A 20,431-nucleotide genomic window follows, 5' to 3' on the forward strand; every position below is an offset into this window, starting at 1 on the left:
TCAAAGTGAGCTAATTTCCTGGTAACATAACAAAGGACAAAGCACCCTACCCTGGGGGAAGATGGCTGGAGGATTAGGAAAATATAGTAACAGCAAACACATCACAGGTACTGTAACATTTAGAATGATTTAGTAGGATGCTGAGCAGGATCTTTAGTAGGAAACATTTTCACAACACTTTGGAAATGGAAGACAAAAATATGTTTTCTTATTGGATAAATTCAGGTAGTACTTAATTTGAAGTATTTCACTTAATTTGAAAACGTTTTATCACTACTGAACATCGGCCAGGATTTTGCTGTGTTATTTCTCACCTTGAAGTTGAGGCTGGAGACCACTATGTCTCCATTGGGAGTGATGATAGGGACACTCTCACACACGATGCCATTATCCACATCGATGACTCTTCCTGCAGAAGACAAAGACAAAAAACAAAGGAGAAATCAGTCATTGTGTGTTGATTAATAATTAATATGATCAGTTCAGTCAACGAGAGCACATGTGGCTGCCAGAAAAATGTGTGGCAGCATTTAAAAAGTGTGAGAAAGTGTAAAAAAGTGCAGCTGTAGATACTGAGGATGTGGCCAACTGACTAACTAGCTGTGTTAATGAAGAGTATGTCCAGATGCACACGTTCACCGTTTGTATTAGCCTAGCGGTAAGAGCGTTGGGCCAATAACCGAAAGGTGGCTTGTTTGAATACTGGGTTGACATGGTGAAATGTACCCTTGAGCAAGGCACTTAACCCTAATTTGCTCCAGGGGCGCCGTACTACTATGGCTGACCCTGTAAAACAACACATTTCACTGTACCTATCCGGTGTATGTGACAATAAAACATCTTACTGTGAGGGAAAAAAGTATTTGATCCCCTGCTGATTTTGTACGTTTGCCCACTGACAAAGACATGATCAGTCTATAATTTTAATGGTAGGTTTATTTGAACAGTGAGAGACAGAATAACAACATAAAATTCCAGAAAAATGCATGTAAAAAATGTTATAAATTGATTTGCATTTTAATGAGGGAAATAAGTATTTGACCCCTCTGCAAAACATGATTTAGTACTTGGTGGCAAAACCCTTGTTGGCAATCACAGAGGTCAGGCGTTTCTTGTAGTTGGCCATCAGGTTTGCACACATCTCAGGAGGGATTTTGTCCCACTCCTCTTTGCAGATCTTCTCCAAGTCACTAAGGTTTCAAGGCTGACGTTTGGCAACTCGAACCTTCAGCTCCCTCCACAGATTTTCTATGGGATTAAGGTCTGGAGACTGGCTAGGCCATTCCAGGACCTTAATGTGCTTCTTCTTGAGCCACTCATTTGTTGCCATGGCCGTGTGTTTTGGGTCATTGTCATGCTGAAATACCCATCCACGACCCATTTTCAATGCCCTGGCTGAGGGAAGGAGGTTCTCACCCAAGATTTGACGGTACATGGCCCCGTCCATCGTCCCTTTGATGCGGTGAAGTTGTCCTGTCCCCTTAGCAGAAAAACACCCCCAAAGCATAATGTTTCCACCTCCATGTTTGACGGTGGGGATGGTGTTCTTGGGGTCATAGGCAGCATTCCTCCTCCTCCAAACACGGCGAGTTGAGTTGATGCCGAAGTGATCGATTTTGGTCTCTTTTGACCACAACACTTTCACCCAGTTCTCCTCTGAATCATTCAGATGTTCATTGGCAAACTTCAGACGGGCCTGTATATGTGCTTTCTTGAGCAGGGGGACCTTGCGGGCACTGCAGGATTTCAGTCCTTCACGGCGTAGTGTGTTACCAATTGTTTTCTAGGTGATTATGGTCCCAGCTGCCTTGAGATCATTGACAAGATCCTCCCGTGTAATTCTGGGCTGATTCCTCAGCGTTCTCATGATCATTGCAACTCCACGAGGTGAGATCTTGCATGGAGCCCCAGGCCGAGGGAGATTGACAGTTCTTTTGTGTTTCTTCCATTTGCGAATAAACGCACCAACTGTTGTCCCCTTCTCACCAAGCTGCTTGGCGATGGTCTTGTAGCCCATTCCAGCCTTGTGTAGGTCTACAATCTTGTCCCTGACATCCTTGGAGAGTTCTTTGGTCTTGGCCATGGTGGAGAGTTTGGAATCTGATTGATTGATTGCTTCTGTGGACAGGTGTCTTTTATACAGGTAACAAACTGAGATTAGGAGCACTCCCTTTAAGAGCGTACTCCTAATCTCAGCTCGTTACCTGTATAAAAGACACCTGGGAGCCAGAAATCTTTCTGATTGAGAGGGGGTCAAATACTTCTTTCCCTCATTAAAATGCAAATCAATTTATAACATTTTTGACATGCGTTTTTCTGGATTTTTTTTGGTGTTACTCACTGTTCAAATAAACCTATCATAAAAATTATAGACTGATCATTTCTTTGTCAGTGGGCAAACATACAAAATCAGCAGGGGATAAAATACTTTTTTCCCTCACTGTATATCATGATTACAGCTGAGTCGTTTGATGCTGAGGATGGGTATCTAGCTTTAGACCAAGATGGTCAGAAAGAACATCAAGAAAGATACACAGCACAGGATTAGCCGAGGCTCTGTCCCAAATTGCACCCTATTCCCTTTATAGTGCACTACTTTTTACAAAGGCCCATAGGTCTCTGGTCAAATGTCAGTGTTTCCCCTAGGATTTTTTTCAGCAGCGGTGGCAAAATTAGAGTGGGGGGGAACGTCTGTGACGAGGTCACTTCTGGTGACTTTGAAAAGGACATTCTACTCCAAAATGAAAGAATATATGATTATGTTGACACAATTTGAAATATAATTTTCCCTTTAAAAGCATTATAACCTGTAGCCTGAAATAAATAGGCTGAAGCTTGGGATGGCACATCTGCATTTACAGTGCATTCGGAAAGTATTCAGATGCCTTGACTTTTTCCACATTTTGTTACGTTACAGGCTTATTCTAAAATGGATTCAATTGTTTTTTCCCCTCATCAATCTACACACAATACCGCATAATGACAAAGAAAAAACAGGTTTTTAGAAATTTTTGCAAATGTATTAAAAATAAAATATGGAAATATCACATTTACATAAGTATTCAGACCCTTTACTCAGCACTTTGTTGAAGCACCTTTGGCAGCGATTACAGCCTCAAGTCTTCTTGGGTATGACTACAAGCTTGGCACACCTGTATTTGGGGAGTTTCTCCCATTCTTCTCTGCAGATCCTCTCAAGCTCTGTCAGGTTGGATGGGGAGCGTCGCTGCACAGCTATTTTCAGGTCTCTCCAGAGATTTTTAATCGGGTTCAGGTCCGGGCTCTGGCTGGGCCACACAAGGACATTCAGAGACTTGTCCCGAAACCACTCCTGCTTTGTCTTGGCTGTGTGCTTAGGGTCGTTGTCCTGTTAGAAGGTGAACCTTTGCCCCAGTCTGAGGTCCGGAGCCATCTGGAGCAGGTTTTCATCAAGGATCTCTGTACTTTGCTGAAAAACATCCCCACAGCATGATGCTGCCACCACCATGCTTCACCGCAGGGATGGTGCCAGGTTTCCTCCAGACGTGACGCTTGGCATTCAGGCCAAAGAGTTCAATCTTGGTTTCATCAGACCAGAGAATCTTGTTTCTCATGGTCTGAGAGCCTTTTGGCAAACTCCAAGCGGGCTGTCATGTGCCTTATACTGATGAGTGTCTTCCGTCTGGCCACTCTACCATAAAGGCCTGATTGGTGGAGTGCTGCAGAGATGGTTGTCTTTCTGGAAGGTTCTCCCATCTCAACAGAGGAACTCTGGAGCTCTGTCAGAGTGACCATCGGGTTCTTGGTCACCTCCCTGACCAAGGCCCTTCTCCTCCGATTGCTCAGTTTGGCCGGGCGGCCAGCTCTAGGAAGAGTCTTGGTGATTCCAAACTTCTTCCATTTAAGAATGATGGAGGCCACTGTGTTCTTGGGGACCTTGAATGCTGCAGACATTTTTTGGTACCCTTCCCCAGATCTGTGCCTCGACACAATCCTGTCTCTGAGCTCTACGGACAATTCCTTCGACCTCATGGCTTGGTTTTTGCTCTGACATGCACTGTCAACTGTGGGACCTTATATAGACAGGTGTGTGCCTTTCCAAATCATATCCAATCAATTGAATTTAGCACAGATGGACTCCAATCAAGTTGTAGAAACATCTCAAGGATGATCAATGGAAACAGGATGAACCTGACCTCAATTTCGAGTCTCATAGCAAAGGTTCTGAATACTTATGTAAATAAGTATGTTTTTTTTTATTTTTAATACATTTGCAAACATTTTTTACAAAAAAACTTATTTTCACTTTCTCATTATGGGGTATTGTTTGTAGATTGACGAGGAAAACATTTATTTAATCCATTTTAGAATAAGGCTGTAACGTAACAAAATGTAGAACAAGTCAATGGGTCTGAATACTTTCCGAATGTACTGTATCTAATTGAAAAACCCCAAAAGACTATGAATGCATCAAATGCTACAAATATACGCTGTAACTTGTCACTCCAGGCGACTGAACATTTTAGAGGCCCTTCTCCTTGCCGCAGAGTATTTGGTCCCATATTCCTAGCACGCAATGACTACATATATCTTGTGTCTCTACAAACTTCTTGGATGCATTTGCTGTTTGTTTTGGTTGTGTTTCAGATTATTTTGTGCCCAATAGAAATGAATGATGAATATTGTGTCATTTTGGAATAGATTATGTTTCTGAACACTTCTACGTTCATGTGGATGCTATCATGATTACAGAATATCCTGAATGAATTGTGAATAATGATGAGTGAGAAAGTTACAGACGCACAAATATCATTGAAGCTGGTAACCCTCCGGCTGCCGGCTTACTCCCTGCATGCAGCTCGGGGATTCGAACCGGCAACCTTTCGGTTACCAGGCTACCGGTCCGCCTCTCTAACCCAGATGCTTACACCACCCCCTGATGTAGTAGAGTAGTATACTATGGTATAGTTGTGTACTGAATAGGGAATAGGATGACATTTGAGTGTCTCAGAATGTGTATGTGTATCCTATGTACCTCTTGACAAATATGTACAAAATGCTTAACATCTCAGACAGTCTACCTTTGATTTCCAAAGGCCCGTCGATGTGCATCTCTGGTCTGGCCACGTTCTTCTTCTCTCCTGTTCCCGTGGTCGATGTGGATGAGCGCTTGTACACGCCCCTCTGCACCTCGCCAAACACCAGGAACATGTTGTAGACACGCGTCGTGTAGCCCGCCAGCTCTGTGACCTATCACAGACAACCAGAAAGGTCAGAGGTCATTTGTTGAGGTAAATAACACTGGAGTCAGACTGAACTGAACAGGGTCAGTTAGGTCATCTTACCCAACAGAGTTTACCACCATTGCCCAACAGTAGATGTTTGCAAAGTAGAGCAGTGTGTGTGTCTTTGGGAAAACCCTTACATTAATGCACGTGAACTATCGGAGCAGTCAGCAGCAGAGCTGGTGTATAGCAGTGTATTGCAGTGTGCACTGAAAATCTGGTCAGGATTACAGTACAAGTTGAAGGGCCATTATTTGATCGAATGATGCAAAAGCCCTCTTTATAATTTATGCAACTAATTTCCGCTCATAGCTTAATCTGACTCTAAACAGTGTCTGGTGTTGTTTTTTTTATAGCTGTTTGTATCTGTGTTTAGGGAACACACAGTACTGATGATGGCCCGAGGCCTTCCTACAGATAACATAGCCTGTCTAATGGGACGACTGTACACTCTTAGAAAAAAGGGTTCTAGAAGGGTTCTGCGGCTGTCCCCATAGGAGAAACCTTTTTGGTTCCAGGTAAAACCCATTTAGTTCCAGGTAGAACTCTTTTGGGTTCCATGTACAACCCTCTGTGGAAAGGGTTCTACATGGAACCCAAACGGGTTCTACCTGGAACCAAAAGGGTGTTACCTGGAACCAACAGGGGTTCTTCAAAGGGTTATCCTATGGGAACAGCCGAAGAACCCTTTTTGGTTCTAGATAGCACCTTTTTTTCTAAGAGTGTAGTGTCAACAGGAGCAACAGCCTACACACACTTGGAGATGGAAGGGAGGGAATGATTGGGATGGAGAGAGAGAGACATAGCCTAGAGACAGAAACATTCCCAGTCATGGAATCATCTCCCTATAGGGTACTGCTAGAGGAAACTCCATGAAAACAACCTAAGCAGACTAGAAATAGGCCTACAGTATATGATCATTACAGAGATTATCTAGCCATTACAGATTGCCTAGACACAACCAGATTGCCTAGACACAAACAGATTGCCTAGGCATTACAGAGAATGCATGGTCTACAGTACTGCATGCCTACATAAATCAAATCAGTCATACATACGTCATTCAAATGAGTTGCATGCAAAACCTCAAACATTTCAAGGAGATCTCTTCCAGGTTAGTTAGGGTGCCATTGGATTGGTAATGAGGAGCTGAACTCTGCCAGACAGGCTACATGGGGTGTGGCAGGCAGTCTCTGGGGCCGGCTGGCTGGCTGTGTTAACTCTCTCCTGGGAGAGAGGGCTACTAGGTATAGCCTTCCCTGCTGGATGATCACCAGATGGAGGATTATTCACAGCTAGGCTAAGCCAGCCAGAAGAGTGGCAGACGGGGAAAGCCTTAAAGTGGAACTGACAGCATTTTAGCAATATTAAATCTTATTCAAGTCTGTAAACACCCAGGAAGAATAAGACACTTTTATTTATTTTTACATTTCTGACAAACGAGCACTTAGATATGGTCATTTTCACGTTTTCATAAATTCATATAATGTTTGGGAATTACGTAGTAAGGCATTTGTGACATTTGAGGGAAAGCGCCTGTGCGTTTGGACAATTGTTTATTTTTTTTTAACCTTTATTTAACTAGGCAAGTCAGTTAACAACAAATTCTTATTTACAATGATGGCCTATACCAGCCAAACCCGGACGCTGGGCCAATTGTGCGCCGCCCTATGGGACTCCCAATCACGGTGTCACAGACGTTGAAGGACGGGTCAGACCAAGGCGCAGCGTGAAATGCATACATGTTTATTATTCAAAATAAACACACGAACAAAACAACAAACCAACGTAACGTGAAGTCCTCAGGCTAAACACAATACAAGCCTATACACGGAACAAGATCCCACAACTAATGATTGCCAACAGGCTACTTAAGTATGATCCCCAATCAGAGACAACGAGCGACAGCTGCCTCTGATTGGGACTCACACCCGGCCAAACATAGAAACACAAAACCTAGAATGTAAACATAGAAATAATAACATAGATCTCCACACCCTGACTCAACATACAAGAGTTCCATAAGTCAGGGCGTGACAGTACCCCCCCAAAGGTGCGGACTCCGACCGCACAAACCTGACATAACAGGGTAGAGTCCTGGTGAGCATTCCGCCTCGGAGGCGGATTCAGCTCCGGGCATGACGACCACATTCTCTCAGCCTCCCCGTTGCGCCCCTTGTCTGGTCTAGACCTCGGCTCGCTGCTTCCCCTCTCCTTCCTCCCACGATGCACCAAGCCCTGTCTGGACCTTGGTGTGGGAGACCCCGAACCTGGAGAGGGGCTGACGTCTGGGCCTGGATCGGCAATCCTCCCGCGATGCACCAAGCCCTGTCTGGACCCCGGTGTGGGAGACCCCGAACCTGGAGAGGGGCTGACGTCTGGGTCTGGACTGGAGCCGCTGACCGGAGCTGGACTAAGCACTGGTGGAGCGGACTGCCCTGGCTCCGGAGTGGAGCTGCTGACCGGAGCTGGACTGTGCACCGGTGGAGCGGACTGCTCTGGCTCCGGAGTGGAGCTGCTGACCGGAGCTGGACTAGACCCCGGTGGAACGGACTGCTCTGGTTCCGGAGTGGATCCACTGACCGGAGCTGGACCAGCCACCGGTGGAACGGGCACGGGCCGTGCCGGACTGGACACACGCACCACTGGTCTGGTGCGAGGAGCAGGCACGGGCAGGACCGGACTAGGAACACGCACCACTGGCTTGGTGCGAGGAGCAGGAACGGGCCGGGCCGGACTGACGACACGCACCACTGGCTTGGTGCGGGGACTAGGCATGGGCCGTACCGGACTGGGAACAAGCACCACTGGTTTGGTGCGAGGAACAGGAACGGGCCGGGCCGGACTGGGAACACGCACCACTGGTCTGGTGCGAGGAGCAGGAACGGGCCGGGCCGGACTGGGGACACACACCACTGGCTTGGTGCGGGGAGCAGGTACGGGGCGTACCGGGCTGGATACACGCACCACTGGTTTGGTGCGGGGAGCAGGCACGGGCCGTGCCGGACTGGAGACACGCACCACTGGTTTGGTGCGAGGAACAGGTAAGGGGCGTAACGGGCTGACGACACGCACCACTGGTTTGGTGCGAGGAGCAGGTACGGGCCGTACAGGACTGGTGAGTTGCACTGGTGACATAGTGAGTAGAACCGGAGCAGGATATACTGGACCGTGGAGGCGTACTGGAGACCAGGAGCGTTGAGCCGGCACAACCCGTCCTGGCTAGATGCCCACTTTCGCTTGACACGTGCGGGGCGCTGGTACAGAACGCACTGGGCTATGCATGCGCACTGGCGATACAGTGCGTATCTCCGCATACATGGGTTCCTCAATTAACCCACGCTCCTTATGTTGCCTGACCAGCTCCCTCTCTCCGTGCATCTACTTCCTCCTTCTCCCTACGAGCCTCCTGCAGTGCCTCCTCTTGAATGGAGCTCTCCTGCTCTATTCTCGCTATCAGCCCCCGTAATGTGGTGGCCTCCTCTCTTACCCTGCAGATCCGATCCTTCTCTCTCTCTCGGCAATCCTCCTCCAGTGAGGATTCCTCCGGGAGCCCCCACGAGTTAGGGAACAGAAACTCATCGTCGTCGTCATCCTCCGAATCCTCAGTATAAAACTGTTCCCACTCTTGTTCCCATGGTCGTAGGGACTCAACCTGGAAACCCACCGGGTGCAGTGGTCGGGGCTCTTCTCTCTCGCTCCCCGACCACCCCTTTAGCCCCCCCAAAAACATTTATTGGGGCTGCCTCTCGGGCTTCCTCCTCGGCCGGCGCCTTCTGTGTTGCCGTTGCTCCTCTCCTGCCTGGGCTTCCTCCTTCGCCCAGGGTCCTTTCCCCGCAAATATCTCCTCCCAAGACCAAATCTTCCCCACCTGTGTCCAGGGTGTTTGCTCCTGGGCACGCTGCTTGGTCCGTGTTTGGTGGGATCTTCTGTCACGGACGTTGAAGGACGGGTCAGACCAAGGCGCAGCGTGAAATGAATACATGTTTAATATTCAAAATAAACACACGAATAAAACAACAAACCAACGTAACGTGAAGTCCTCAGGCTAAACACAATACAAGCCTATACACGGAACAAGATCCCACAACTAATGATTGCCAACAGGCTACTTAAGTATGATCCCCAATCAGAGACAACGAGCGACAGCTGCCTCTGATTGGGAATCACACCCGGCCAAACATAGAAACACAAAACCTAGAATGTATACATAGAAATAATAACATAGATCTCCACACCCTGACTCAACATACAAGAGTTCCATAAGTCAGGGCGTGACACACGGCCGGTTGTGATACAGCCTGGAATCGAACCAGGGGGTCTGTAGTGACGCCTCTAGCACTGAGATGCAGTGCCTTAGACCGCTGTGCCACTCGGGAGCCCATTTAAGACCCTGGAGTAAATAAAACCGAATAAAAACATCTGTCCTGTCCAGGACCGGAGTCTATGCAGACCGGTGCGCCATAGCCAATCGGAGCTACAGTAGGCATATATGCAAATACGCAATTGCCACATGGGCCTGACAATAATTCACTTTGAACTGGACTGTGTGTTTACAGGCAGTGCTACCTTAGATCATTTGAATGCATTGAAAAGGTAGGCTCTCTCCCTCAGTTGCCTATGCACATCAACAAGATCAACAACTAATGCTAGCCAGAGCGGTTTGAGCTAAAATCTAATGAGGGAACATTAGATAAACCCTCTCAAACCTTTCAGTAAGTTGGCCGTAAAAATTGCACTGATAACCGATGGGGAATAGTAGCTTGCTCATCCTTCTGCAGCTTGCCTGCCAATGCATGCTTGTCCCAACCCACGTTTTGACAACTGAATGGGAACTTTCCTGCCTGCCCGCCCATTTGATCGATGCCAAATACATTTGATTGACAATTAAGAGATATGCTAACTGTGGATAACAGTGGCTCAAGTTCAGCATAGCTAGCTAGCTAGCTAACAAAGCGATTAACATTTCTTGCTAGCTAACCAAATGACACCTGCAGCATCTCTAGCTGTAGCCAACGAAAAACGATATAAGGGGAAAACGTCGGTCACTCACCCACTCCTCCAATGACATGACATCCTCCCAGCAGCTAGCTAGCTAATGTTAGGCTTTGTGTTTTTAGCATGCTGAATAAATAGCTAGCTACATAAATAGATGCGCTAGCCCAGGGATGTCAAACTCAATAAGTTCACGGACCATATTGAAAAAAACACAACTAATTCGAGGGCCAGACATAGCGTATTTGTTTTTACAAAAAAACTTGCAACTCGACCCAAACTGGCCATTGTTTTATTTGAAAAAATATGGCCCTTTATAATGTCCACTTATGGACATAGGATGCTGTATATAGCATTTTAACATATATAATTTTTTATAACGTTGGTTATAAAGCATAAACTGTGAATTTGATATTTTTTACTGATATTATGATTGTCTGTTTGTTTCATATCTGCAAAATAGTTAAAACGCTGTCAGTTCCACTTTAATGCTGGCTGGTGCTGAATAATGATGTCACAGAGGTCAGAGTGGAATAAGCCATTTGCCAGCCTTAATGGAGCATCTACATTGAGGGAAAAAAGTATTTTATTCCCTGCTGATTTTGTATGTTTGCCCACTGACAAAGAAATGATCAGTCTATAATTTCTATGATAGGTTTATTTGAACAGTGAGACAGAATAACAAAAAAAAAATCCAGAAAAACTCATGTCAAAAATGTTATAAATTGATTTGCATTTTAATGAGGGAAATAAGTATTTGACCTCCTCTCAATCAGATTTCTGGCTCCCAGGTGTCTTTTATACAGGTAACGAGCTGAGATTAGGAGTACACTCTTAAAGGGAGTGCTCCTAATCTCAGCTTGTTACCTGTATAAAAGACACCTGTCCACAGAAGCAATCAATCAATCAGATTCCAAACTCTCCACCATGACCAAGACCAAAGAGCTCTCCAAGGATGTCAGGGACAAGATTGTAGACCTACACAAGGCTGGAATGGGCTACAAGACCATCGCCTCGTGGAGTTGCAATGATCATGAGAACGATGAGGAATCAGCCCAGAACTACACGGGAGGATCTTGTCAATGATCTCAAGACAGCTGGGACCATAATCACCAAGAAAACAATTGGTAACACACTACGCCGTGAAGGACTGAAATCCTGCAGCGCCCGCAAGGTCCCCCTGCTCAAGAAAGCACATATACAGGCCCGTCTGAAGTTTGCCAATGAACATCTGAATGATTCAGAGGAGAACTGGGTGAAAGTGTTGTGGACAAATGAGACCAAAATCGAGCTCTTCGGCATCAACTCAACTCGCCGTGTTTGGAGGAGGAGGAATGCTGCCTATGACCCCAAGAACACCATCCCCACCGTCAAACATGGAGGTGGAAACATTATGCTTTGGGGGTGTTTTTCTGCTAAGAGGACAGGACAACTTCACCGCATCAAAGGGACGATGGACGGGGCCATCTACCGTCAAATCTTGGGTGAGAACCTCCTTCCCTCAGCCAGGGCATTGAAAATGGGTCATGGATGGGTTTTTCAGCATGACAATGACCCAAAACACACGGTCAAGGCAACAAAGGAGTGGCTCAAGAAGAAGCACATTAAGGTCCTGGAGTGGCCTAGCCAGTCTCCAGACCTTAATCCCATAGAAAATCTGTGGAGGGAGCTGAAGGTTCGAGTTGCCAAACGTCAGCCTCGAAACCTTAGTGACTTGGAGAAGATCTGCAAAGAGGAGTGGGACAAAATCCCTCCTTTAGATGTGTGCAAACCTGGTGGCCAACTACAAGAAACGCCTGACCTCTGTGATTGCCAACAAGGGTTTTGCCACCAAGTACTAAATCATGTTTTGCAGAGGGGCCAAATACTTATTTCCCTCATTAAAATGCAAATCAATTTATAACATGCGTTTTTCTGGATTTTTTTGTTGTTATTCTGTCTCTCACTGTTCAAATAAACCTACCATTAAAATTATAGACTGATCATGTCTTTGTCAGTGGGCAAACGTACAAAATCAGCAGGGGATCAAATACTTTTTTCCCTCACTGTAAGTTATCCAGTTCGAGCATATGTGCCGAATACCTTAAGATGTTACAGGTGTCAAACTTGTGGGCATGTGGCAGCAGTGTGTAGGAGGGAGATTCCAAGGTGTGAGAAGTGTGCATAAGGGCATGAGACGAAGGAGTGTGAGGCAGTGGGGAAAGTGGTGGTGTGTGCTAATTGTAGGGGTGGACATTGGGCTGGGGATCAGACATGTCCAGTGCGAGAGAAGCAGGTTAAGGTATCCAGGGTAAGAGTAGAGAAGAAGTTGTCATATGCGGAGGCAGTGAAGAAAGTAGAGGAAGATGGGTCAAGGGGGAGGGATCCTGAGAGAAATGGTGTGAGTAGTAGAGATGTACAAGTACAGAGGGATAAACCAAAAAGTGATATATGGTTCAGCAAGATTGGATTTTTTGCGTTTATAGCAATGGTTATTAATTGTACTGCAGGGATGGAACGCATATCGAAGAAAATTGAGGTGGTGGTGGCAGCTGCAGAGAGATAATTGGGTGTGCAAGACTTGACAGCAGAAGAGTTACAGGATGTCCCATCAATTCAGGTTGAGGGCATGAGGTAGGAGTGAGTGTATTTAAACAGTGGAGAAGGGTGGGGTTAATTATTAGTTGTAGTGTTGAAGGTGTGAGTGTAGTGTTAGATGGTAGGATATTTCTTTGCTTTGGTATGGCGCTTGCAACGGCAGGGTTGTGGGTTCGATTCCCACGGGGGGCCAGTATGAAAATGTATGTACTCACTAACTGTAAGTCGCTCTGGATAAGAGCGTCTGCTAAATGACTAAAATGTAAATGTAAAATGTTTATTTTATTTTTCAAGGAAAGATAAGGGAGTTGAACTCCAGTCTAGTAGGTGGCGGTAATGCAACAAATTGGATGCCAACCGCCGTTAAACCTCATTGAAGAAGAAGAAGAAAACAATGTGAAAGCACACAGAAGTATAAATGTTTTTTTTCAGTGATATTTTCATTTTTATAAGCTAATTCATACTTTCTCATATTTTGGTTGCTAGAGACACGACCCAGTCGTTCGTTCGATAAGTTCGATATTTATGGACACGACCCAGTCGTTTGTTCTTTATGTTCCGTTGCCATGCTCGCTGGCAACGTTCTTATCCCTCGCTTGCTAGCTATCCAGCAAGCTACGGCTAACTCAGTCACGACCTCTGCCGCCAGAATAACAGCAAAGTAGCTGTTTTCTATTGACATTCATTTGGATACATCCATAACAATGAGCTGATAATGCCCGATTTGGCCTGGTATAGCTAGAAAAGTGTGCATTCTCGTCAGGACACTCGACCCTGTTCATTACAAGGAGATCGCATTGCATATCAAACACTAGGCTAGAAGCTAGCTAAATCGTTTGTTGCTAGCAAACCTGCCAATTTGACAGAATTAAAAAATATCAGTTACTGAAAACAGCTGGTCAAACTAGAAACGTGGGACTGCAAACAGTAGCCGGGACCAGAGAAATTCATGATCATCACTCAACACATTAGGTCATCAGATACTCCAAAAAAATGTATCTGCAAAAACAAATCAATACTAGCTGGCTGGCTAAGCTTTTCCCTCGTTGGACCTGCGTTTACAATGTATCCAATTTCGGTTTGTGTGGTTGTTGGTTTAGCTTTCTGTAACTTTGTAGTAAGTAAGGTCTGCATGTGTAGGAGCTTATTGCGTCATGATTGCAAGGTGTGTGTTTCCAACTGGTTTTATTGTCCATTCTAGAATGCCCTTCTAGCCAATCAGAAATGAGTATTCAACAACGCTGTGGTATACATTACATAACCTATGGGGTTGTGTCATGGGTGTGTCTAGGGCTGTTACTTAGGGTGACCTTATTACCGCCACACCGGCAGTCACGAGTCATGACTGCAGACAAATTCCAGTGACCATTTAGTCACGGTAGCTAGGCTTTTCCAAGCTCTGATGCTGCTGATGGTCATTAGTAGCCTACCAAACTTGCTAACTGCCTGGTACTCCGCACTCTATTGTCCCTCTAATCACTCTGACATCAATGCAAATGTGATCGAAAATCTAATCAAACACTTCATGAGAGCATGAGCTCATGTTGCGCTACATTTCTATAGGCTATGCAATTGCGCGAGAAAACAGAGTGATGGCCTCTATTAAAAAGAGGAGGATCCCATCAGCTTTCTATAGGCTAGGCCTACTATATTTATTTCTCAACTTTCCTAATATTAAGCACATTGCTTCTCTTTACAACAGGAGTATAGCTTACATGGCTGACATGAAAATTAACCACGGGAAAAGCGTCCTCCATTCGCTATTTAAGCGCATATATTTTTATTTTTATTTTTCCGCTGCCCCTGGTTCGAGACAGGTGCATGATAATGGTCCATTCTAAATCAAATTTCACACATATATTATTTAGTATATGTAAAGACAAGATTACATCAAGAATAGTGTGATGGTTGACAAATATTAGCCTATCACTTGTGAATGATGCCCAGCTTAAGGCATCATTCACAAGCATAGTCGCACACCTCATGTAGGCCTAGGCCATAGGCCTATATTGATAAGGTTTGTATCACAACTAAAGTGGGCAAATAACTTCTTAAAATGAAGCACATTAATCCGCTTTACAAAGGGTGTAGAGCCTAACTGGCATAATATATACAAGTTTGGGGAAGAGCATTTTCACCATAAAAATGCACCTTTATAGTAAAAGTATAACATGCATAATCACATTTGTGGTCACTTCAGAGAATGGTGTTTTCCTGCTAATAGAACATTCGCGCTTATAGCCTACTGCCGTGTGCGCATTGCTTCGCTTATAATGTGAAGAAATAGCCTAATAGTTTCCCAACATTTAAGCTAAACGTTCTCATCTGTTGCGTCAGGCTCATTACTTAAAACATGTTTTTGGATGCTAGTGGTTGTATTAATTTGGGATCTATCGCATCCCACAACTGTCCAAAACTATGTTTTCTCACACAGAATAGAATAGATCAACTTTTGTACTATGGGGGATAGTAGATTGACATAGGCTAGTGCTTTTGCTGTTCGTTAGGCCTACTCATCTTGTTGGCTAATGAAAAATAAATGTGGACAGTTCTTCCAATATCTTCCATATTCGCTTCGGAATTGGATTAGAACGCCCGCAGTTGCGTCCCCGATGTGTCTGTCTTCACTTGTATGTAGCCTGTGAGAAAAACCTGATCACGTGACGGACAGCCATGTGAGTGAGAGGTGCTTCGGCACGCAGCCGGGAGAAGGGAAGCAAAAGGCAAGGATTTTTTTAGGTGGCATTGCTGCCACAAAAAGGGGATGCAGCCTGAAAATTTGAGGCATTAATACATTCTTGTCAAAGAGCTTGTCAAATTGTGAATGAGAGACTGATGAAGTGTTTACAGCCTGCGCAAAAAAAGCAGAGCTCATGCCTTTCATGCAACTTTTTTCAAATCATCATTAGTCGCATCATGCAGCCTTAGAATGTATTAAAAATCTAAACATATAGCCCAGTTTGTATCACAACTAAAGTTACATAAATAAGCATATAGGAGTACCTGTTTCTTTGATAACCGCTCAACACAGAAGAGACGCATGTGCGCACTCCCTCAAATGTTTGGAGAAAATATCCTTTCTATTTTATTCAGCTGTGTTCCAATTGTATTCTTCATACTATAAAATAATATAAAATAATGCCACGGAATTCTAAGCAAATATTTTCTGCTAAATGAACTAGTGTAGCCCACAGCCATATGGCATAGCCCACAACGTTAGACACGTACCCACAACGTCCGTGTCTAACGTTAGACACAACATTAGACACGGACACAAATGATCTGCTTGGCGTGTTGACACACTGGTGGTTTGTTGTGGCCGAGTATTGGTGCTAAACCGTGTTGTTGGAGCCCGGCATGCTCGTTGGCTGTGGAGTCATATAACTAGGTGCCCTGGACGATTTTCACGGAAGAATACTGTACCAAGTTAGCTAGCTGAATAAACTAAGTTAGTCTATTCCTAGAAAACATTGAACCGCTGTAGTTTACAACAATTATAGTTTCTGAGGTGGAAGTTGGGAGAGTTATATTTGGGTGTTTCAGTGAAACGTAAGTGAGGGAGGCCCCGCTCTCTCCTTTCCCAGATATTTAGTTCATTTCATACCGATCTCCTTTGCATTATTGTAGTCATTTTCTGTAGCCTGTCAACTATGCCTCTGTCTATCCCTGTTCTCTCCTCTCCGCACAGGATATACAAACGCCTCACACCACGTGGCTGCTGCCTCTCTAACCTGGTGGTCCCTGCACGCACCACCCACGTGGAGTTCCAGGTCTCAGGCAGCCTCTGGAACTGCCGTTCTGCTGCCAACAAGGCAGAGTTCATCTCAGCCTATGCTACCCTCCAGTCCCTCGACTTCTTGGCGCTGACGGAAACATGGATTACCACTGAAAATACTGCTACTCCTACTGCTCTCTCCTCGTCTGACCATGTGTTCTCGCATACCCCGAGAACATCTGGTCAGCGGGGTGGTGGCACAGGAATCCTCATCTCTCCCAAGTGGACATTCTCTCTTTTTCCCCTGACCTATCTGTCTATCTCCTTATTTGAATTCCATGCTGTCACAGTCACTAGCCCATTCAAGCTTAACATCCTTGTCATTTATCGCCCTCCAGGTTCCCTTGGAGAGTTCATCAATGAGCTTGACAAGTTCCTTTCCTGAGGATGGCTCACCCCTCACAGTTCTGGGTGACTTCAACCTCCCTACGTCTACCTTTGACTCATTTCTCTCTGCCTCCTTCTTTCCACTCCTCTCCTCTTTTGACCTCACCCTCTCACCGTCCCCCCCTACTCACAAGGCAGGCAATAAGCTTGACCTCATCTTTACTAGATGCTGTTCTTCTACTAATCTCACTGCAACTCCCCTCCATGTCTCCGACCACTACTTTGTATCCTTTTCTCTCTCACTCTCCTCCAACACTACTCACTCTGCCCCTACTCAGATGGTAATGCGCCGTCGCAATCTTCGCTCTCTCTCTCCCGCTACTCTCTCCTCTTCCATCCTATCATCTCTTCCCTCTGCTCAATCCTTCTCCCTCCAATCTCCTGGTTCTGCCTCCTCAACCCTCCTCTCCTCCCTTTCTGCATCCTTTGACTCTGTATGTCCCCTATCCTCCCGGCCGGCTCGGTCCTCCCCTCCTGCTCTGTGGCTTGATGACTCATTGCGAGCTCACAGAACAGGGCTCCGGGCAGCCGAGCGGAAATGGAGGAAAACTAGACTCCCTGCGGACCTGGCACCCCCCTCCTCTTTCTCTGTGGATGACTTCGTCAACCATTTTGAAAAGAAGGTTGACGACATCCGATCCTCGTTTGTTAAGTCAAATGATGCTGCTGGTCCTGCTCACACTGCCCTACCCTATGCTTTGACTTCTTTCTCCCCTCTCTCTCCAGATAAAATCTTGCGACTTGTGACGGCCGGCCGCCCAACAACCTGCCCGCTTGACCCTATCCCCTCCTCTCTTCTCCAGACCATCTCCGTTGACCTTCTCCCTTACCTCACCTAGCTCATCAACTCATCCTTGACCGCTGGCTATGTCCATTCCGTCTTCAAGAGAGCGAGAGTTGCACCCCTTCTCAAAAAACCAACACTCGATCCCTCTGATGTCAACAACTACAGACCAGTATCCCTTCTTTCTTTTCTCTCCAAAACTCTTGAGCGTGCCGTCTTCAGCCAACTCTCTTGCTATCTCGCTCAGAATGACCTTCTTGATCCAAACCAGTCAGGTTTCAAGACTGGTCATTCAACTGAGACTGCTCTTCTCTGTGTCACAGAGGCTCTCCGCACTGCTAAAGCTAACTCTCTCTCCTCTGCTCTTGTCCTTCTAGACCTGTCTGCTGCCTTTGATACTGTGAACCATCAGATCCTCCTCTCCACCCTCTCCGAGTTGGGCATCTCCGGCGCGACTCACTCTTGGATTGCGTCCTACCTGACCAGTCGCTCCTACCAAGTGGCGTGGCGAGAATCTGTCTCCGCACCACGTGCTCTCACCACTGGTGTCCCCCAGGGCTCAGTTCTAGGCCCTCTCCTATTCTCACTATACTTCAAGTCACTTGGCTCTGTCATATCCTCACATGGCCTCTCCTATCATTGCTACGCAGACGACACACAACTAATCTTCTCCTTTCCCCTTTCTGATAACCAGGTGGCGAATCGCATCTCTGCATGTCTGGCAGACATATCAGTGTGGATGACGGATCACCACATCAAGCTGAACCTCGGCAAGACGGAGCTGCTCTTCCTCCCGGGGAAGGACTGCCCGTTCCATGATCTCGCCATCACGGTTGACAACTCCGTTGTGTCTGGATTACTGCAACTCGCTGTTGGCTGGGCTCCCTGCCTGTGCCATTAAACCCCTACAACTCATCCAGAATGCCGCAGCCTGTCTGGTGTTCAACCTTCCCATGTTCTCATTGTCACCCTGCTCCTCCGCACACTCCACTGGCTTCCAGTTGAAGCTTGCATCTGCTACAAGACCATGGTGCTTGCCTACGGAGCTGTGAGGGGAATGGCACCTCCGTACCTTCAGGCTCTGATCAGTCCCTACACCCAAACGAGGGCATTGCGTTCATCCAACTCTGGCCTGCAGGCCCCCCTACCTCTGTGGAAGCACAGTTCCCGCTCAGCCCAGTCAAAACTGTTCGCTGCTCTGGCACCCCAATGGTGGAACAAGCTCCCTCACGACGCCAGGACAGCGGAGTCACTCACCACCTTCCGGAGACACTTGAAACCCCACCTCTTTAAGGAATACCTGGGATAGGATAAAGTAATCCTTCTACCCCCCACTTACCCCCCCCAACATTTTTTAAAAAATATATATACATATTGTAAAGTGGTTATCCCACTGGCTATAAGGTGAATGCACCAATTTGTAAGTCGCTCTGGATAAGAGAGTCTGCTAAATGACGTAAATGTAAAATGTAAATTAGGGCCTAACATAAGGACAACACAGAGTATGCTATTCTGTTCTTCTGAAATAGACTACATTTTCTTCATATCATGTTTCTTTAGACTTGTCTAAAATAAATAATGTATTTATTGTGATGGTGTAGGCTATATTACATGGATTTCTGAGACTTTTTTAAATGTAGATGTTCCAAAGGTCTGCATCAGTGGCTTGTAGGCTATGCGTGGAAGCCAGAAGATGCTAAATGTGTTTATGTTAATAAACGGTCAATTACCGTGATACCGGCAGTTGTTTGCTTGACAATCACCAACTGACAAAATCGCCACAGCCCTAGGTGTGTCACAGTCTCAGGCTGTGTTCAGACAGTGTAATGTGACAGCAGCAGTAGTGTAATGTGTACTACCTGTGTCTGTCTGAATGCAGCATAACATACCATACTATTACATAACATTACATAACCTGTTGGGGTGTGTGGCCCTGTTCAGACACTGCAATAGGCTAGCTGCAGGGTGAGCTACAGTGAGTGAATATTACCTCAGGAATGTATCTCTGCATGCCTCTTAGGGTGTCTAGAAACATTGAACCGCTTTAGTTTACAACAATTATAATTTCTAAAGTGGAAGTTGGGAGAGTTATATTCGGGTGTTTCAGTGAAACAATTATAGTTTCTGAGGTGGAAGTTGGGAGAGCTATATTTGGGAGTTGTGGTGAGGGAGGCCCCGCTCTCTCCTTTCCCAGATGTTTAGTTCATTTCATTCCGATCTCCTCTGCATTATTGTAGCCATTTGCTGCAGCCTGTCAACTATGCCTCTGCCTATCCCTGTTCTCTCCTCTCCGCACATGCTACACAAACGCCTCACACCGCGTGGCTGCTGCCTCTCTAACCTGGTGGTCCCTGCACGCACCACCCACCTGGAGTTCCAGGTCTCAGGCAGCCTCTGGAACTGCCGTTCTGCTGCCAACAAGGCAGAGTTCATCCCAGCCTATGCTACCCTCCAGTCCCTTGACTTCTTGGCGCTGACGGAAACATGGATTACCACTGAAAACACTGCTACTCCTACTGCTCTCTCCTCGTCTGACCATGTGTTCTCGCATACCCCGAGAGCATCTGGTCAGCGGGGTGGTGGCACAGGAATCCTCATCTCTCCCAAGTGGACATTCTCAATTTTTCCACTAACCCATCTGTCTATCTC

General features: G+C 46.1%; 1 protein-coding gene across 1 annotated transcript in view; it reads right to left on the minus strand.

The window, feature by feature from the left end:
* Positions 1-20,431, minus strand: part of LOC121581262 (ATP-binding cassette sub-family D member 2) — a 43,366-nt gene that overhangs the window by 16,628 nt on the left and 6,307 nt on the right. The window contains exons 4-5 of the mRNA XM_041896771.2: positions 5,061-5,229; positions 315-409 (exon numbers count right to left, since the gene is read on the minus strand). Coding sequence (XP_041752705.1) covers positions 315-409; positions 5,061-5,229 — 264 coding nt within the window. The remainder of the gene's footprint in view (positions 1-314; positions 410-5,060; positions 5,230-20,431) is intronic.

The sequence above is a fragment of the Coregonus clupeaformis genome, chromosome 14 (assembly GCF_020615455.1).
Source record: "Coregonus clupeaformis isolate EN_2021a chromosome 14, ASM2061545v1, whole genome shotgun sequence".
Classification (NCBI taxonomy): Eukaryota; Metazoa; Chordata; class Actinopteri; order Salmoniformes; family Salmonidae; genus Coregonus; species Coregonus clupeaformis.